Genomic DNA, 20,280 nt, shown 5'->3' on the forward strand with positions numbered 1-20,280 from the left:
AATTTTTTTTTGTTAGGGAGCTATAAGGGTTAAAAGTTGACCAGCAATTTCTCATTTTTCCAACAAAATTTACAAAAACATTTTTTTAGGGACAACATCTTATTTGAAGTGACTTTGACGGGCCTTTATGACAGAAAATACACAAAAGTGACACCATTCTAAAAACTGCACCCCTCAAGGTGCTCAAAACCACATTCAAGAAGTTTATTAACCCTTCAGGTGTTTCACGGGAATTTTTGGAATGTGGAAGAAAACAATGAACATTTAACTTTTTTTCACAAAAATGTTACTTTAGACCCAATTGTTTTATTTTCACTAGGGTAACAGGAAAAAATTGGCTACACAATTTGTAGTGCAATTTCTCATGAGAGCGCTGATACCCCATATGTGAGGGAAAACACTGTTTGGGCGCACTGCAGGGTTCGGAAGGGAAGGAGCCATTGGACTTTTTGAATGTAAAATTTGTTTGAATAATTAGCGGAAGCCATGTTGCGTTGGAGAGCTCCTGATGTGCCTAAACAGTGGAAACCCCGACAAGTGACACCATTTTGGAAACTAGGGAACTTATCTAGATGTGTGGTGAGCACCTCGCACCCCCAAGTGCTTCACAGAAGTTTATAATATTGAGCCGTAAAATGAAATTTTCACATTTTTCCCACAAAAAATATTTTTCATCCCCTAATTTTGCATTATCATAAGGATAACAGGAGAAATTGCACCATGAAATTTGTTGTGCAATTTCTCCTGAGTACGCCGATACCCCATATGTTGAGGGAAAACCACTGCTTTGGTGTACGGCAGGGTTCGGAAGAGAAAGGAGTGCTATTTTGGCTGGGCTAGGTTGCAGACACCATGTCACATTTGAAGAGTCGCTGACATGCCGAAACAGCAGAAACCCCCACAAGTGACCCCATTTTGTAAACTACACCTCTCAAGGAATTCAGCTAGGGAAGTAGTGAGTATTTTTAAATTTATACCATTGGGCAGTGAAGAAAACATAATTATATTTTTACCACAAAAAAATGTTTTACCCCCAGATTTTACATTTTCACACATGGCAATGGGTAAAAATGGTGCCGAAATGTGTCACACAATTTCTTCTAAAAGTGGCAATACCCCATATGTGGCTGTATCGTACCGCTTAGCTATACGACGAGATCTGGGAGGGACGGAGCGCTATTTGACAATTGGAGAACAAATTATTGTAGAATAGGCATTTCGATTTGGGAGTGCAATATTTTCTGAATTTCTTTTGGGGGGCAAGGGCCATTTCGCTTTTCCAGAGCCTTTCTGCTACCAGTAACTTGGAAGTCCCTTATATTTTTAACAGATAACGGACCTGAGTGGGGACTAGCTTTTTGGAGGACTGAGTTGAAGCTTTTATTGGGAACATTTTACGTAACATTTATCCGGCGCTCTAGGCTGAGCACTTACATCTGGGTTTCCATCTACATTTCCAAGTGATGTAATTCAGATGAAACCCCTGCGGGATCCATTCACTGTAATGAGGCAGCAGAGTTATTCTGGACTCCGTCTGGCCTCTGTTTAGCGGTGTCCTTTTTTTCAGAAGTGCACAAAACTGTGGCCAACTGCACTTTTATGCAAGCATAAAAACGGACACCGTGGGATCACAGGCCAGACGGCATCCACAGTGGCCTATATCTGCCTCATTACAGGGAATCTTCCGTCATGGGTTCCGTCTGAATCACATATCTCAGAGATTTACACGGAAACTCTGGTGTAAGTGCTCAGCGCAGAGCGCAGGATAAATGTGAGCAGAGCCTTACTGCGATCTTTGGGAGACATAATAAACAAATCAATAGCAGGTGAAGAATTGGTTTTATTTATTTTTTACGCCATTCCTTGTGCGGTATAAGTGATGAGATTACTTTATTCTTCGGGTCGGTGCGATTGCAGAGATACCAGATTTATATCGGGTTTTTATGATTGACAGCTGTCACACACTAAAAGACACTTTTTTTGCAAAATCTAGTTTTTGCATCGCCATATTTTGAGAGCTATAATTTTTCCATGACAGACAGAGTCATGTGACGGCTTGTTTTTTGTGGGACGAGTTGACATTTTTATTGGTACCATTTTTGGGTACGGGACATTTTTTGATCGCTTTCTATTCCGTTTTTTGGGAGGTAAAATTAACAAAAACCAACAATTCAGGAATTGTTTTTTGAGGGTTTTTTTTTATGCCGTTCTGCGTATGGTAAAAGGGATAAGGCAGCATTATTCTTGGGGTCAGTACATATACAGCGATACTACACTAACTGTATATTTTTTTTATGTTTTGGCACTTTTACACAATAAAACAATTTTATAGAAAAAATATTTTTTTTTCATCGCTTTATTCTGAGAGCTATAACTTTTTTATTTTTCGGCTGATGGACTGTATGGCGGCTTTTTTTTTGTGGAACAAGATGACGATTTCAGCGGTACCATTTTTATTTTCATCTTGCTTTTTGATCGCATTTTTTTCCACTTTTTGTTTGGTGATATGATGAAAAAGCATAGTTTTTTGCTCCGTTTGTTATTTATTTTTATTACGGTGTGCACAGAAGGAGTTAATTAGTGTGACAGTTTTATAGATCGGGTTGTTTCGGACGCGGCGATACCAAATATGTGTACTTTTTTTGTTTTTGCATAAATATACGGATTTATTGGCTTAATATTTTATTTATTTATTTTTATTTATTTTGTGAATTTTTTTAACAGTTTGAAAACATTTTTTAGACTTTTTTTTACATTTTTACTTAGTCCTGTATGGGTCATTAATTTTTATTTTTCTAATCACTGTTCTCATGCAATGCAATAGACATGTATTGCATTGCATGAGAACTTTGCTGAGTTTCACAGTCAGTGTCTCCTGCTAGACTTCATCTGCAGGCTGAGTCTAGCAGGACATCATACATGGCAGATCCGGAGGCAGTCATGTGACCTCCGGCTGCCATGACAACGGCAGGTCCTGTCAGACATCAGGGGGCCGTCGGAGAGGTAAGTGGACGACCCCCTCTCCTCTCACTATCTTCTAAATGCCGCGATCACTATAGATCGCAGCATATAGAAGATAGCAAAGGGTTAACATCATTGGGACCTGATCCAATCAGGTCCCGATGATGTACCCTGTCAGAGCTGTCGCTCTGCACCGCACCCGCAGCACTTGCAGGACCCTGGGGGTCCTGAGGGCTGCGGGACCACCGACCGTTCATAAACGTCGGCGCTGCACAGAGCCCAGGCAGAGCCGACGTTTATGTACAGTGGGCGGTCGGGAAGCGGTTAAGAGTGAATGGAAAGGCAGCATGCATAATCGACCACCACTGTGACATTCAGCTATCGCTCTTCAGAGCCCTGGTCCTTTGGATCATTGAAGGCCATAGCAGTCGGACCCGCAGCGATTGGAAAGTTATCCTCTATTCCTTGGATAGGGGATAAATATCAAACTTGAGAATACCTCTTTAACCGATTAAAAGTTATTTATGTACTAGTTTGCTTATATCCGTCTCAGTAGATCATCAGAATCATAAGATCCCGGGTTTATTTTCTATTATTTTTTGGAGTCAGCTGATGCTGATCACCATTGACATATATGCCCACCGCTAACCAGGAACTTGGCCTTCCATATGTGATGTGGGACGTGAGGCTGCACCGCGTCCCATATCCATGGTAACGGACGGGCAGCACTAATACTCTAACCTTCCGGGGTCTGGGGCTGGATGTGAATTAGCCGACATATCTGGCGGATATGACCTCTGCGCTCCAGGACTGGGAACCTATGCGCCCCACTAACAGGAAGGGCGGGAGTTCGGACCGGACGTGAAGTTGAACACCGCGGCAATTGAGAACTCGGCGCGCAGTATGAAAGGGTGAGCGAGTGTACTTTCTATAGCAGCATTTCCTGGAGGGTATTGTTTTTGGGCTACGGCTCTGCGCCCACTGCACTCACCAATGAACCTGGATCCCCTGATGAGTCCAATATGATGAAACGAGTCAGGAGGTTCACATGAGAGGAGATACTTACCCTGAGGACGGTTTGATTTATGGCCTTCAGCTACCTCGGGTGAGATCCATCCATTGTTTCCATATTCAAAACCCTGCCTGTATGTATATATATTAAAAAAGAGCTAGATGTGGGAACAGAACTTTGCGTTGTTAAGTATCCCTATGCCATGAGTATAAGCAGAACTGGCTGATGGAAAAAAATATATGGCAGGAGGGGACAAGGGATTTAAACACCAATGCTGCAGTATGAATTACTGATACCATACATATGTGGATATCCAACTCTCCAGTTGATATGACCTATTGCATATTTATGTGATGTGCTAGATAGGGTCATTGTTGCAGTGAAAATGTACAAAACCTGGTTTAGTTTCTAGCTTTTGTTTGCACATAATTCTATCTTTGTGCATATCTAATTACTTAGATATTGACCGGATACATATACGAATGACCCTGTATTCAGGTCACTACCAATGTTACATGCTCTCAGACCCATGACACCTTGTATGTACATTTGAAATACACTGTGTGCCGAATTATTATGCAAATGAATATTTTGATCACATGATACTTTTTATACATCTTGTCCTACTCCAAGCTGCATAGGCTTGAGAGCCAACTACCAATTAAGTAAATCTGGTGATGTGCATCTCTGTAATGAGGAGGGGTGTTGACTAATGACATCAACACCCTATATAAGGTGCGCCTAATTATTAAGCAACTTCCTTTCCTTTGGCAAAATGGGTCAGAAGAGAGATTTGATGGCCTCTGAAAAGTCCAAAATTGTGAGATGTCTTGCAGAGGGATGCAGCAGTCTTGAAATTTCCAAACTTTTGGAGCGTGATCCCCGAACAATCAAGCGTTTCATGGCAAATAGCCAACAGGGTCGCAAGAAGAGTGTTGGCCAAAAAAGGCGCAAAATAACTGCCCATGAATTGAGGAAAATCAAGTGTGAAGCTGCCAAGATGCCATTCACCACCAGTTTTGCCATATTTCAGAGCTGCAACGTTACTGGAGTATCAAAAAGTACAAGGTGTGTGATACTCAGGGACATGGCCAAGGTAAGGAAGGCTGAAAAATTACCACCTTTGAACAAGAAACATAAGATAAAACGTCAAGAATGGGCCAAGAAATATCTTAAGACTGATTTTTCAAAGGTTCTATGGACTGATGAAATGAGAGTGACTCTTGATGGGCCAGATGGATGGGCCAGAGGCTGGATCAGTAAAGGGCAGAGAGCTCCACTCCAACTCAGACGCCAGCAAGGTGGAGGTGGGGTACTGGTATGGGCTGGTATCATCAAAGATGAACTTGTGGGACCTTTTTGGGTTGAGGATGGAGTGAAAGCTCAACTCCCAGACCTACTGCCAGCTTCTGGAAAACAACTTCTTCAAGCAGTGATCCAGGAAGAAGTCGGTATTGTTCAAGAAAAACATGATTTTCATGCAGGACAATGCTCCATCACATGCATCCAACTACTCCACAGCGTGGCTGGCCAGTAAAGGTCTAAAAGAAGAAAAAATAATGACATTGTCCCCTTGTTCACCTGATCTGAACCCCAGAGAGAACCTGTGGTCAAACATAAAATGTGAGATCTACAGGGAGGGAAAGCAGTACACCTCTCGGAACAGTGTCTGGGAGGCTGTGGTGGCTGCTGCACGCAATGTTGATGGCAAACTGATCAAGCAACTGACAGAATCTATGGATGGAAGGCTGTTGAGTGTCATCATAAAGAAAGGTGGCTATATTGATCACTAATTTTTTGGGGTTTATGTTTTTGCATGTCAGAAATGTTTAATTCTAAATTTGGTGCACTGATATTGGTTTACCTGGTGAAAATAAACAAGTGAGATGGGATTATATTTGTTTTTTATTAAGTTGCCTAATAATTTGGCACAGTAATAGTTACCTGCACAAACAGATATCCTCCTAAGATAGCCAAATCTAAAAAAAAAAACACTCCAACTTCCAAAAATATTAAGCTTGGATATTTATGAGTCTTTTGGGTTGATTGAGAAAATAGTTGTTGATCAATAATAAAAATAATCCTCTAAAATACAATTTGCCTAATAATTCGGCACACAGTGTATAGCACATACCTAAGTCTTAATGGACATTACTTCCCTTATATATATATGGATTAGAGCAAATCCAGCTTGACCTAACAGAATAAGGAGGTATTGATGAAAATTGTTTGGGTACTGTAGATGCCCAGTATGTATATAAGACTATTTGCCAAGTCTGATATTACCGGGCTGTTGAGAGACATCTCTGATCATTCTGGAGCGATGTAATCTAGTTAGTCGGTCACTTTTGGCCGCTTTACTTGTTTGTCTTGTTCGCTGAGCACTTGCACTAATACCAATTGGTATTTTTAATGGATATTATTAAAGGGAATCTGTCACCCCTCTGGGCGATATCAGACCTCTACTATGGGCATACAGGGTATAGAAAAGTAAATCTGTACATACCTGTATCGCCCATAGTAGAGGTCTGATTGCAGAGAAAAGCACTTTAATCAATTCTTTTTTCCACAGGCTTGGCGTCCGGGGGGCGCCAAGCAATCTTCGTCTATCTGCTTATTAATCCCCTGAATCCCCGTCTCTCTGCTTAATTATTAAATCCCCCCTCCCTTGCACGTCACAGGAGCCTGTGACAGGCCCTGTGACGTGCACTGTGCTCCCTGACTTCCAGGCATGCGCAAAGTGCCGCTTATATAGAGCGCGCTTTTTTATCATCCAGGCCCCGTCTACCTGTGCTCTGCGCCGCCGGTTTCTATTGCACAGGCGCCGGAAAGTGACCCACCCTGGCGCCTGCGCAATAGAAACCTGTGGTGCAGAGCACGGAGAAACAGGGCCGGGATGCAGCAAAGCTAAACTATGTGAGCGGCGCTTTGCGCATGCCCGGAAGTCAGGGAGCACAGTGCACATCACAGGGCCTGTCACAGGGCCCTGTGACGTGCAGGGGAGGGGGGGGGTGATAATTACGCAGAGAGGCGGGGATTTAGGGGAATAATAAGCAGATAGGCGGGGATTGCTTGGCGTCCCCCGGACGCCAAGCCTGTGGAAAAAAGAAGTCGATCGCAGCATTGCGGTGGCAAGGGGAGGTGATCGCAATACTCACCTCCTCTTCTGGCCTCCAGCGCTGTCTGCCGTGGCTTCCCGGATGTTGCCATGACGACCCGACAACTCGTCATGACAACATCCGGGTCACCAGACAGCAGGAAGATATTTTAGTCATGCACAGGGCATGACCAAACTATCTTCTACCCAGGGCCTCGTCAGCACCCGGGCAAGTGCCGGGGCCCTGAGCAGGCAGGGGGGGGGGCCCCACTCGTGGTCGGGCACCCCGCCGGGCTATGGACGGAGGAAAGCGGTGCCAGCGCCGGCTCTTCTTCCCCACTTGCTCAGGGCCCCGGCAGCCGGATACTTACCTCTCCCCGTGCTTCCGCAGATCCGCTGTCTTCCTGCTGTGCGCTCCCTGTGACGTCTCAGGTCAGAGGGTGCGGTGACGTCTTTCCACCGCGCCCTCCCCTGAGCCATCACAGGCAACGCAGAGCGGGAAGACGCCGGCGACGCTGGAGTTCAGACCAGAGCAGCGGCAGCAGGTGAGGAGGAGTGAGGTATTTGATTTTTTTAAATTTTTTTAATGTATGGAGGCATGGGGCATTATATGGGGGGTGACATCCTGCATGGGGCATTATAAAGAGGGGGGGTGACATCCTGTATGGGGCATTATAAGGGGGGTGATATTCTGCATGGGGCATTATATGGGGGGGGATGATATCCTGCATGGGGCATTATATGGGGTGGTGATATCCTGCATGGGGCATTACATGGGGGGGAGGGACATCCTGCATGGGGCATTATATGGGGTGGGAAGGGACATCCTGCATGGCGCATTATATGGGGGGAAAGGGACATCCTGCATGGGGTATTATATGGGGGGAAGGGACATCCTACATGGGGCATTATACGGAGGGGAGGGACATCCTGCATGGGGCATTATATGGGGGGGGAAGGGACATCCTGCATGGGGCATTATCTGGGGGGGGCATCCTGCATGGGGCATTATATGGGGGGGTGAGGGACATCCTGCATGGGGCATTATATGGGGGGAAAGGGACATCCTGCATGGGGCATTGTATTGGGGGAAGAGGACATCCTGCATGGGGCACTATATGGGGGGAAAGGGACATCCTGCATAGGGCATTATAAGGGGGGGAACAGCCTGCATGGAGCATTACATGGGGGCCAGTATCCTGACGGAGCGTTATATGGGGGCCAGTATTCCATATGGAGAGTTATATGGGGGCAAGTATTCCGTATGGAGCGTTATATGGGGGTCAGTATTCTGTATGGAGCATTTTATGGGGGCCAGTATACTGTGTGGAGCGATTCGCCGGTTTCTGAGCTATTGTGGAATTTACAATAGATATCACTCATGTAATGTAAGAAGTGAAATCTTTGGCATTGTACTTATATATATATTTCTCTGCGTTATCTGTGCATCATGAATCGTGACATGTGTTAAAGGGGCCCACTGAGACTCTTTCGCCCGGAGCCGGCCCCACTTCTCCCTGTGCAGCGCTGACAGCCTGCATAGCACAGGGATGGTGTAAAAAAAGTGTCAGAAAGTGAAAAAAAAAAAAAAGTAATTTTTTGAAAAAATATAAAAAAAAGTAAAAAAAGAATCCACCAAAAATAAAAATATAATGTACCCATCATTAAATATTATCATGAAAAAAAAAACTAAAAAAACAATAAAAGTAAACATATTTGGTATCGCCGCGTCCGGAACTACCTGACCTATAAAATTGTCCCACTAGTTAACCCCTTCAGTGAACACAGTAAAAAAAATAAATAAAAAACGAAGCAAAAACAATGCTTTATCATCATACCGTCAAACAAAAAATGGAATAACACGCGATCAAAAAGACGAATATAAATAAAAATGGTACCGCTGAAAACGTCATCTCATCCTGCAAAAAACAAGCCGCCATACAGCTCCATCAGCGGAAAAATAAAAAGTTATAGCTCTCAGAATAAAGAAATGCAAAGAAATAATTTTTTCGATAAAGTTGCTTTTATTATGTAAAAGTGCCAAAACATAGAAAAACTATATAAATGTGGTACCGCTGTAAACGTACTGACCCGAAGAATAAAGCTACCTTATCAATTTTACCACACGTGGAACACAATAAAAATTAAAAAAAAAAACAATTCCTGAATTGTTGGTCTTTGTTCATTCTGCCTCCAAAAAATCGGAATAGAAAGCGATCAAAAAATGTCACGTGCCTGAAAATGGCACCAATAAAAACGTCAACTCATCCGGAAAAAATCAAGCCGTCACTCGACTCTGTCGGCCAAAATATGGAAAAATTATAGCTCTCAAAATATGGCGATGCAAAAACTAGATTTTACAAAAAAATGTGTCTTTTAGTGTGTGACAGCTGTCAATCATAAAAACCCAATATGATTCTGGTATCTCTGTAATCGCACCAACCCGAAGAATAAAGTCGTCTAATCACTTATACCGCATGAGGAACGTCGTAAAAAATAAACTCTCGGGTTAGGGTTGTGCTAGGGTTAGGGTTGCGCTAGGGTTGGGCTAGGGTTAGGGTTGGGGTTGGGCTAGGGTTAGGGTTGGGGTTGCGGTTAGGGTTGAGATTTTTTTCAATAGTAAAAAAAAAAAAAAAGATGACGATATGGCAACTAGTGTTGAGCGCAAATGCTCGCTACTTGAGTTTGCATCGGGTGCTCGGGTATGTATGGAGTATCATGGGTGCTCGAGTGACATGCTCGAGTCTCCACCCCATATGCTTCGCGGCCCAAAAAAACCTTGCGGGGATTGCCTGCCATGCAAGAGCGATTCCCGCATGTTTTTTTTGGGTGTCCAATAACCGTGAAACATGCGTGCGGGGACTCGAGCATGTCACTCTAGCACCCGTGATACATGGTGCATACCTGAGTACCCGATGCAAACTCAGGTAGCGAGCACTTGCGCTCAAGACTAATGACAACTTATTCAATATGATGACCTAATGTTATCAAATTCTGTGTCGTATCTCTGGGTTCAAAATGTTCACTATACCCATTGATAAAATCCTTGAGGTGTGTAGTTTCCAAAATGAGGTCACTTGTGGGGGGTTTTCACTATTTAGCCACATCAGGGGCTCTCCAAATGTGACATGATGTCCGCTCTCGATTCCAGCCAATTTTGTGCTCAAAAAGTCACACAGTGCTCCTTCCCTTCTGAACTCTGACGTGCTCCAAAACACTGTATTTTCCCCACATATGGGATATTTGAGTACTCAGGAGAAATTGCACAAAAGATTTTGGGGTCCACTTTCTCCTCTTACCCTTGTGAAAATAAAAAATTTGGGGTAAAACATCATTTTTGTGGAAAAAGTTTGAATTTTTTATTTTCACGGCTCCATGTTATAAACTTCTGTAAAGGACTTGGGGGTTCAGGGTGCTCACCACACATCTAGATAAGTTCCCTGAGGGGTCTAGTTTCCAAAATGGTGTCACTTGTGGGGGGTTTCCACTGTTTAGGCACATCAGGGGCACATCCGCTAATTATTCAAGCAAATTTTACATTCAAAAAGTCAAATGGTGCTCCTTCCCTTCCGAACCCTGCCGTATACCCAAGCAGTGGTTTTCCTCCACATATGGGGTATCTGCTTACTCAGGAGAAATTGCACAACAAACTGCATGGTGCAATTTCTCCTGTGACCCTTATGTAAATGCAAAATTGGGGGCATAAAAAAATTTTTGTGGGAAAAATGTGAAAATTTTATTTTTACGGCAATGTTCTAAACTTCTGTGAAGCAGCTGGGGGTGCAAGGTGCTCACCACACATCTAGATAAGTTCCCTGAGGGGTCTAGTTTCCAAAATGGTGTCACTTGTGGGTGGTTTCCACTGTTTAGGAACATCAGGGGCTCTCCAAACGCAACATGGCGTCCGCTAATTATTCAAGCAAATTTTACAATCAAAAAGTCAAATGGCGTTCCTTCCCTTACTAACCCTGCCGTGCGCCCAAGCAGTGGTTTTCCCCCACATATGAGGTATCTGCTTACTCAGGAGAAATTGCACAACAAATTTTGGGGTCCACTTTTTCCTGTTACCCCTGCGAAAATAAAAAAATTGGGTCTAAAGTAACATTTTTGTGAAAAAGTTAAATGTTCATATTTTTCTTCCACATTCCAAAAATTTCTGTGAAGCACCTGAAGGGTTAATAAAGTTCCTGAATGTGGTTTTGAGAACCTTGAGGGGTGCAGTTTTTAGAATGGTGTCACTTTTGGGTATTTTCTGTCATAAAGACCCCTCAAAGTGACTTCAAATGTGATGTGGTTCCTAAAAAAATGATTTTGTAAATTTGTTGTAAAAATGAGAAATCGCTGGTCAACTTTTAACCCTTATAGATCCATAATAAAAAAAAATTTTGGTTCCAAAATTGTGCTGATATAAAGTAGACATGTGGGAAATGTTATTTTTTTAACTATTTTGTGTGACATATCTCTCTGATTTAAGGACATAAAAATTCAAATTTTGAAAACTGCAAAATTTTCAAAATTTTTGCCAAATTTCCATTTTTTTCACAAATCAACACAAGTGATATTGAAGAAATTTTACCACGATCATGAAGTACAATATGTCACGAAAAAACAATCTCAGAATCAGGGGGATCCGTTGAAGCGTTCCAGAGTAATTACCTCATAATGTGACAGTGGTCAGAATTAGAAAAATTGGCCTGGTCACTGACGTGCAAACCACCTTGGGTTGTAAACGGGTTAAAGGTTACATTTTAAATCTGATTTATTGCTTTACTTTATTTTCTATAAAACATAACGACGCCAGGCACAACAGGCCTGTTAGTGCTTAGGCACATTATTTTTTTTTTACAAAGTCCCAGATATCACCTTGAAAGAGTCTATCTAGTTTGCATAAAAAAAACCCCATAAAAATGTAATAAATGTTATAAAATAAAAAAATAGACTCTAGACCTCTATTCTTTCCCTCAGTGTTTCAGTGCTGATGAACTTAAGTGGTCTAGACAAGGCTCTGTGAGACAAATACATCAAAACAAACTGTAATTAAGGCTGCTTAGTCCAAAAAGCATTATGAAGACAGTATGAAGTTGTGTAGTGATGACAGTTGTAACCGAGAGAAAGTGAAAGTTATGTATTTCATAAATCTATCTCTGTATCATTTATGCAAATGGAAATATTTCCAGAGGTTTGCTTTGACTCACCTTGCCTGCCTTTAGACAACAACTGCAAACAAAGCAGTGGCTAATGAAGTAATTACTCGTGAACTATTTTCAGCTCTGATTGTCACTGAACAATACTTATGTTATATTTATTACCCAAATTGCATAAGAACTCATCAATTCCTCCGGGGAGACCAATTATATTATTATATGGAATTGGTAAATAGGTGGATTGATTCTAAACTTCACCTCTGGTCGAAACCTTACCATCCTTTTTAAAAGATACAGCTGATCTATTACGTAAAACAGATGGTTTATATCTTGAGTCTGACACCATGTTAGTGACAGCCGATATCGAATCTTTATATACTAATATCAGGCACAAGGATGGGTTGATGGCCACCAGATTCTTCTTAGATGGTTCCAATCTTTCGGTCTCAGTTAGGGAATTGGTTGTGGAGTTACTTAAATTCACATTAACCCACAATTTTTTTTTTTCAAGGGGTCCTTTTTTCTTCAGCTCCAGGGAACAGCGATGGGGGCGGCCTTATCCCCCTCTTATGCCAACCTGTTCCTGGGGCTGTGGGAAAGGGACCTCTTCCTGTCGGATTGGCTGTCGTCGATGGACTGCGTCCTCTCCTGGATGCGGTACATCAACGACATTTTAGTGATTTGGCAGGGAACACCTTCTGAACTGAAGACATTCATGAATAATTTGAATATCATTGACATAGACATATTACACATCAATTTGATAAGAAAAAAAAGCTGATTTTTTGGATGTTTTACTCAAAAAAGATGGAGTTGGTGCAATACAGACCGATATTTATAGGAAGCCTACTTCAACTAATATGCTTCTACATGCTTCCTCCTCACATCCCCAGCATATGGTTCAATCGGTTCCGGCTGGACAGTTCTTGCGGTTGTGCAGGATCTGTTCCACGGACCATGATTTTGAAATCCAGGCTGAAGATTTGAAATCTAGATTTTACGAACGGGGATATAGTTAGGAGGGCGATTAAGAGAGCTTATCATAGAGCAAAATTTTCATCATGTCAAGACCTGCTTTATAAATCTCGTGATACCACACAAAATTATGTTTTGAGATTTATAACTAAGTTTCATACGCAGGTCCCAGCAATAAGGCGGGCTTTGATGAAAGCATGGCCGGTCCTGAGAACTGACCCTGTACTATCTAAATTTATTCCGCCTACACCAGCAGTTACATTCCGCCGTTCTAGGAATCTTCAAGACCATCTTGTGGAAGTCATTATGTGGGTGAATCTGTTCCCACCTTTCTAGATGTTATGGCGGATAAATGTGGATGTGCACCATGTGGGCATTGTATTGCGTGCATCAATGTTGAAAGATGCAATGAATTTTGTGACTCGAGTGGCAAGAAGAAATCAACAAACAAATTAATTGCCAGACTAAAAACGTTGTGTATTATGCTACATGTCCCTGTGGACTTATATACATGGATCTAACTACAGGCCAATTCAAAATACGTATAAGGGAACATGTACTGGGGATAACAGCAGCACTGGAACAGATGGATGAGTCCACTCTAAAAACCATCCCACGTCACCTTAAGTTACATCATCAATGTAATGGTAACTTACTGAGAGTAAGAGGAATTGATTGCATTGATGTGGGTATTCATGGGGGACAGATTTCCAAACGCCTGGCCCAATTGGAGTCCAGGTGGATTTGGACCCTGAACACCACTCACCCCATAGGATTAAATGAGAATTTAAGTTTTGTACCATTCCTGTGATCACCTTTTTTCAGCATCATTGACATTCATACACATGGAACCATTGTGTTCTTTTTTTAATTATTTGTTTTTAGATTTAAGTACGCCTTTCTATTTAACCAGTCCAGTTAGTTTATCTCCTTCGTGAGTCTGCCTGGTCGATCGATGATTTACCAAGACTGAAGATACAGTATATATATATATATATATATATATATATTTGTTTGACCGTATCAACATTATTATGCCTATAGGATGTCATTATTATAGTTATATAATCCATACATTTGTGATGCTATTGTATTATGCAAATGTAAGGTTTCTTGAGGGTGTGGTACCATCAACATCAACTCCACCTAGTCTTCATGGACAGGGTTATTTATTAATCATGTATGTGCGTTGTTGGTGATGTCCCCTTGTTTCCTCTTCCTTCCTCCTGGGGATATACATATGTCCATATTGGTCATCACTATTGTGGATACCTTTCATGTAGTGGGTATATGTGCATTTACTATAATATATGGACATCACCCCATATGTATTACTATTATGTTTGTGTCACTTCATACTGTACCATATATATTATCCTTTGTAGTTATATGCCCATATTGCCCACTTTATGATTAGGGTTAGAGTAGTATTAATCTGTTTTCCATGTGTATGTATTGGATGAACGACTGGATATGCCTAATAGATGACGAATATATTGAATTGATGATTTCTTCATGTGTAACAATGGCTATGGTTTTGGATTATAAGTCACTTCACCTGTGTGGTTGCAGCCTTGCCCCTCTGTACGCGTGTGTCCCATGGTCCCGATGCGCTCGCCCGCTTGCGGCATCTTTCATCCTGTGTGACTTTGTTCCACTTGTCACTCAGGTTGATGCCGCTGCTGGTGTGCGTCCTGGTTACCATGGGTACGCACACGATCGGCAATATGACCACCTACACCTTTGGTTGTAGATGTTGCTGCAGTGCGTCCTGGTTACCATGGGTACGCACGCGTCACTTCCGGTTGGCGCACAGCATCTCTGGGTAAGCTTTTGGCGCCATGGCTACTTATACTTACACTTCCAGCTGCAGACGTACGGAGGTTTGCGCCAGCCAGGTAATCTTATTGGTCGACTGTTCCTTTTTATACCGGACACGATTTTATGACGTATACCCCTTGACAAAGGCTCGTTTCCAAAACGCGCGTCGGGGTTTCCGCGTGGGTGGTGGTGACTGCAGGGTGACCCTCCTAATTACAGGTATACTATTCTTTACATGTGTACACAGTGCACGGTGTACACTGGAACTATATATATACTATTTCTATGATATTTTAATATGTGTGTGTCATGTTATGCTAGTGTGTCATGTTACATTCCACTATTATATATCTGATTACCCTCAGGAGTCCTAATGACTTTTCATAGGACCATGGGGAGATAGTTTCCACCAGGTGCATCATTTTAGTACACTTTGTAGTTTTTGTGTATGTCTGTTCACCAACCTACCTATTTGTAATTTGGACAATAGAGTTTATATAGTTTGATAAAAGTATTTTTTGAATCATCATTTTGAGCCTTCTGGCTCTTTCCGATTTGGCTTACCTGTGTTTGTATCAGAAAGATTGTCCCCTTTCTTCCATAACAGATCTCCCCTTGTGTATTCTTCATCATCATCTATATCTTCTACTTTAACAATAACCAAGTCTTCACCCTAAGTAGGCACAGAAAAGACAGAACACTAATCCTAGAATAATACCTGCTTAGAATATGTGCCATACCCTGAAAAGCAGGGCTGTAGAGTCAGTGTACATTTTCGTTGAGTCAGAGTCAGTATAAAATGGAACAGCTCAGACTCCTAAAATATATAATAAATTGTGTTCATTAGTACAATTCAGTATGTGCATAAGAATTTGGGAAAGTTATGAAATGTCCTATAAATGTCTGTTCTGTTCCTGATGTAAGGCTCTCAGCTTTTAGTTGACATGAATCTGTGCTGCTCTTTAGGTACACGCTCAGTAGTGAGGCAGGGCTGTGGAGTCGTAGTCAGGGAAATTGAGGAGTCGGAGGTTTAACTTACTGACTACACAGCCTTGCCGAAAAGCTAACATATGTATTCAGAAACATTAACATTTATGGCTCATCTCTGTAGGTTAGGGTCCTAGACTTATTAAGTCTTTATGGCATGTCTTGTGGATATCACATGAACATTTATGGTGCAAATACTCAAGTAGACCAGATTTAAAGGGAGCCTATTAGGATGATTTTACTACTGAAGCTACTGGTATGCCTACATAGATGTTAGTACAGCAATAAAAAAATGACACCTCTTTTATAATAATCTGATGTGTCAGTAGTGTGAAATAAAAGCTTTTGAGCTACATACAAATTAATCTGGAAGTGCTTTGAGGATGTGTCCAACAATCTGAAGATAACAATGCACTCCCAAACTAGTCCAATAGAGAGGTGATGAAAAGCTGCACTCACCGTTTATGTAAATAGACCCGCAGAAGCGCTAGTCAGAGTGTGAAACAGCTGTCCTCCACCTCCTCCCCGCACTCCCTGCTTTCCATTCATTTTATTTGAATATGAAATAGAGGACTCTTATTTTTATATAAACGGTGAGTGCAGCTTTTCATCATCTTCTCTCTATTGGACTATTGTTTCTGCATTTTAAAGTCGGCACCTCAAGTTTATGCGATGTGTATTTGCAGTTAAGATTCAGGGGCGGTCATTATGCATTTAGAAGGTGGTGCACGCTCATTCTCCATTTAGCTCGTTTCCAAACTATCTTGCATGTGGTATTAAAGCTTTGACTTCTTAGCGCTGGCACATCGGATTACTACAATACCAGTATCACTAGGACCTACACAACCATACCACAAGTTGCAGTAGTAAATTTTCCCGACAGGTTCCCTTTATACTCTAAAAATATGGCAAAATTGGCAATTGCATTTGACACTGAGGTGGTGGGGGAAGGGGGTGTAACTTCTGAGCCCTAAGTTATGTGAGGGGTTTTGAACAGGTGACAACTGTAATCAGATATACAAGAGAAAGGGGGTTTATCAAATAGAAAGAAACATTTTTTTTCCTTTTAGAAACAATTTACAATAGTCTCAAATAGCAAAGAAGTAATACTTGGTTTTCCAATCTTATGCCGCTCGTGTCAATTCTTCCTTAGCTCCCCCTAATTCTCTGTTTAGGAGCGTCAGTGATTGACAGTCGCAATCATGTTATGCTGTGTAATGCAGCGGCTTGCGGCATTACTGTAATGGTCCAGAGTCCTGAAAGGCAGAGACTGGATCCTGTGTAGAGACGCCAGAGGCCTTGGCAGGAAAGCCGGCTTGAAAGACAAGAGTCCTGAAGGGCTGAGGCTGGATCCTGTGTAGAGATGCCAGTGGCCTTGGAGGGAAAGACGGCTTGAAAGACAAGAGTCCTGAAGGGCAGAGGCTGGATCTTGTGTGTGGAAGAGATGCCAGTAGCCTTGAATGGGACGAGGGCTGGAGACCCCCATCTGGGAAGCCGTAAAGCCACAGTGGTGGCAGACAAAACTGACTGAAGCAGCTAAAACCCGGCAAAGGTAAAAACACCGCTTGATGTGGACATTTATATTATTACCTTGCTGAAGGCTGTAACTGGAGCCAAGTGGGTGTAGCTGCCACTGGAAAGGCTCGTGGACATAACATGTGTGATATGCGGTTTATGATAAATAATAAACTGCTGCATTGTGAAATACCGGAAAGACATTGCATGTGTGCTTTAATTGACCTGGTGAGGCGAGTGTCTTCCAGTATGATGACTAGCGCTGCCTTACATGTGGTTGGAGAATGCGGGCAACTGCAGCCTGGTTGCTAGGGGCAATGGCACAGGACGACGAGTGTGGATGCAAGCATCTTGCTGTGGCTCGGCGGGGTCACGAAGATTAAAGCATCTTGCTGTAACTCAGCGGGGTTACGAAAATTGTCTTCGCACTCAAACCTGGCTTGCTGTGGCTCGGCGGGGTCACGAAAATTAAAACATCTGGCTGTAACTCAGCGGGGTTACGAAAATTGTCCTCGCACTCAAACCTGGTTTGCTGTAACTCAGCGGGGTTACGAAAAATTGTCCTCACACTCAAACCTGGTTTGCTGTGGCTCGGTGGGGCCACAAATTTTTTTCCGGGGAGAGCGGTGTGAAGTTCTAGTGTGAAGAGCGTACCGCCATGGCTGTGAACGGAGCAGCAAATGAGTCTGAAGCTATTGAGCGATTAAAGGGCCGGTTAAACCCGCAGCAGGTATTTGAGAAACGTCTACAGGACATGGTGCAGGAACGGCAGGAGCTGTGGCACCGTATAGAATGGCGGCAGTGGACCATTCTGTGAACTCTCCGGGGGCGCCAGTATTGTTCCAGTGTGCCCGGGGAGGTGGTAAGAGATGTTGTGAACTGAATGCTAAGACTATTGTTGATTTTTTTTGTAAAATTCCCCCTACCGGTGTGGTTGTTCAAAAGGGGGCAGAGTCTAAAAAAGGGGCGGATTTTCACAAGAGTGTGGAGTATAGAAAACAAAAATTTGTTACTGGTTGTGGGTTGGTACCCCCTAAAAATGACAATTTGACCATTGATAACGGGGTAGCTTCAGTAGAAGGGGTTGACGTCAAAGTGGGAGGTGACCTGTTAGTCCACAAAACCATGGGGAGTGACACAGACCCTGTAGCTGACGGTGACACTACGAAAGTAGAAGGAGAGTTCAGTCAGGAGGGGCTAGACGAGGTGAGAAAGTCCCCCTCTCGTCGACGGCGCAAGGGCCACAAAAAGGTTGCTCCTATAGTCTTTGCTGAAAGTGAAAATAAAGAAAATGTAGTACTCTGTGTCTTTGTTTCAAGTGTGGATCCTCCTTTAGAGGCAGAAGAGGAGTTGACGATGCCAGTAGCAACCTCCAGTACATAATGAGATGGAAGGATCTGACAGCCCTGAAAGAGGAGGTGGCCAGTCATGACCAAGAGCTGGAGCCTATCAGGCAGCAGTGTCAGAGTGACGTGCAGCAACTATGGGAAAACCTGGAGAACGTGTCCTCAGACCAGCGGAGCCTGGAGTCTGAACGGCAGAAAATATACCAGGCTGTGAGGAATTTACAGCGAGACCTGGAGGGAAGCAACGAGGAAATTATCCAATGGAAGGAAATGTTCCAGGAAATTAAGGAGGACAGCCGCAAAATCATGGAGGAGGTTTTGCAGTTGAAACTTGAGAAGGAGGCGCGACAGGATGGAGTTTCTGGACGTGATCAAGGCCTAGAACGACTGCGCGAACGCTTCAACCAGGAGCTGTGTGACTCCAAGAAGGAGTGTGGTGCACTCAGTAAGGAACTGCAACAAATCAAGAGAGACTATGAGGATCTCCTCAGGATTAAAGAAAAACTAGAGGATGATAAGGCGGATGCAGAGCACATGCGCCAAATGGTTGAGACCACTCTGCAGGACACCCGCGATGAAAATGGTGATCTCCGCAGAAAAACCCTAGGTCTGGAAGCTCAGGTGAAGGAGCTGCAGACGTTCTGTGATAATCTCGAGGGGGCAGAGACATGTCTTAAGGAAAGAATCAGCAAGATGGAAGCTGAGTGGAAAAAGATGGAGTCTGTCGGAGAAGCCACAGACCAGGGTCAGGAGTTGGCCACTGGAGATGGGAGGTATGAAGCAGATACCTTCTCGAGTGATGCGAGCTCGGATGATTGGGTGGATGTAGGAGCCGAGATCAAGGAGCTCAAGGAGTCGCTACAAGCCCATTTGAAGCAAGAGAAGCTTGAGAGACTGGCTGTTGAGAGCCGAGTGGGAGCATTGGAGACAGAGAGGTCTGAGAGAACTCTACTGTTAAAGGAGCAGTTGAAGCAGGAAGAGCTTCAGAGATGGGCTGCTGAGAGGCAAGTAGCTCAGCTAGAGGAAGAAGTTTTCGAGCTCAAAGGTCGCCTAGTAAAGTATCACTCCGTGAACGAGGCCTCCTTGGAGAAGGAAAAGGGCAAACAAGTGGCACTCACTCCCTTATACCATGAGAAGGTGGACCTGAGGAGAGCTAAGAGAGTGTTAACAGAAGATAAATATGAAATGGAAGTGGTCAGGACGAAAATTCGTGAATTTGTAGCTGTGGGTCAACTCAGGGGAAGCATACAGGGTGAAGAAGCTGAAAGTCAGTTGTTCCTGAAACCTGAGCTGGTTGATCGTCTGGAAACCACTGGTGCGACAGAAACGTCTCGTTAGAAATGCCTCATAGATGTACCCGAGGATTTGAGAAGAGTGCACCAGTGAGTCCGTGCATGAAGAGTTTAAGAAGGCCGTGGGAGC

General features: G+C 43.1%; 1 protein-coding gene across 4 annotated transcripts in view; it reads right to left on the reverse strand.

Moving 5' to 3' along the window:
• LOC141273826 (uncharacterized) overlaps positions 1–20,280 on the reverse strand; it is a 36,355-nt gene that overhangs the window by 2,003 nt on the left and 14,072 nt on the right. For all 4 annotated transcript variants that reach the window (XM_073686218.1, XM_073686219.1, XM_073686216.1 and 1 more), the window contains exon 4: positions 15,575–15,683. In XM_073686218.1, the coding sequence (XP_073542319.1) occupies positions 15,575–15,683 (109 nt within the window). The remainder of the gene's footprint in view (positions 1–15,574; positions 15,684–20,280) is intronic.

Source organism: Phyllobates terribilis, unplaced genomic scaffold (genome assembly GCF_046119375.1).
Source record: "Phyllobates terribilis strain yellow unplaced genomic scaffold, ASM4611937v1 Scaffold_5__5_contigs__length_657084704, whole genome shotgun sequence".
Lineage (NCBI taxonomy): Eukaryota > Metazoa > Chordata > Amphibia > Anura > Dendrobatidae > Phyllobates > Phyllobates terribilis.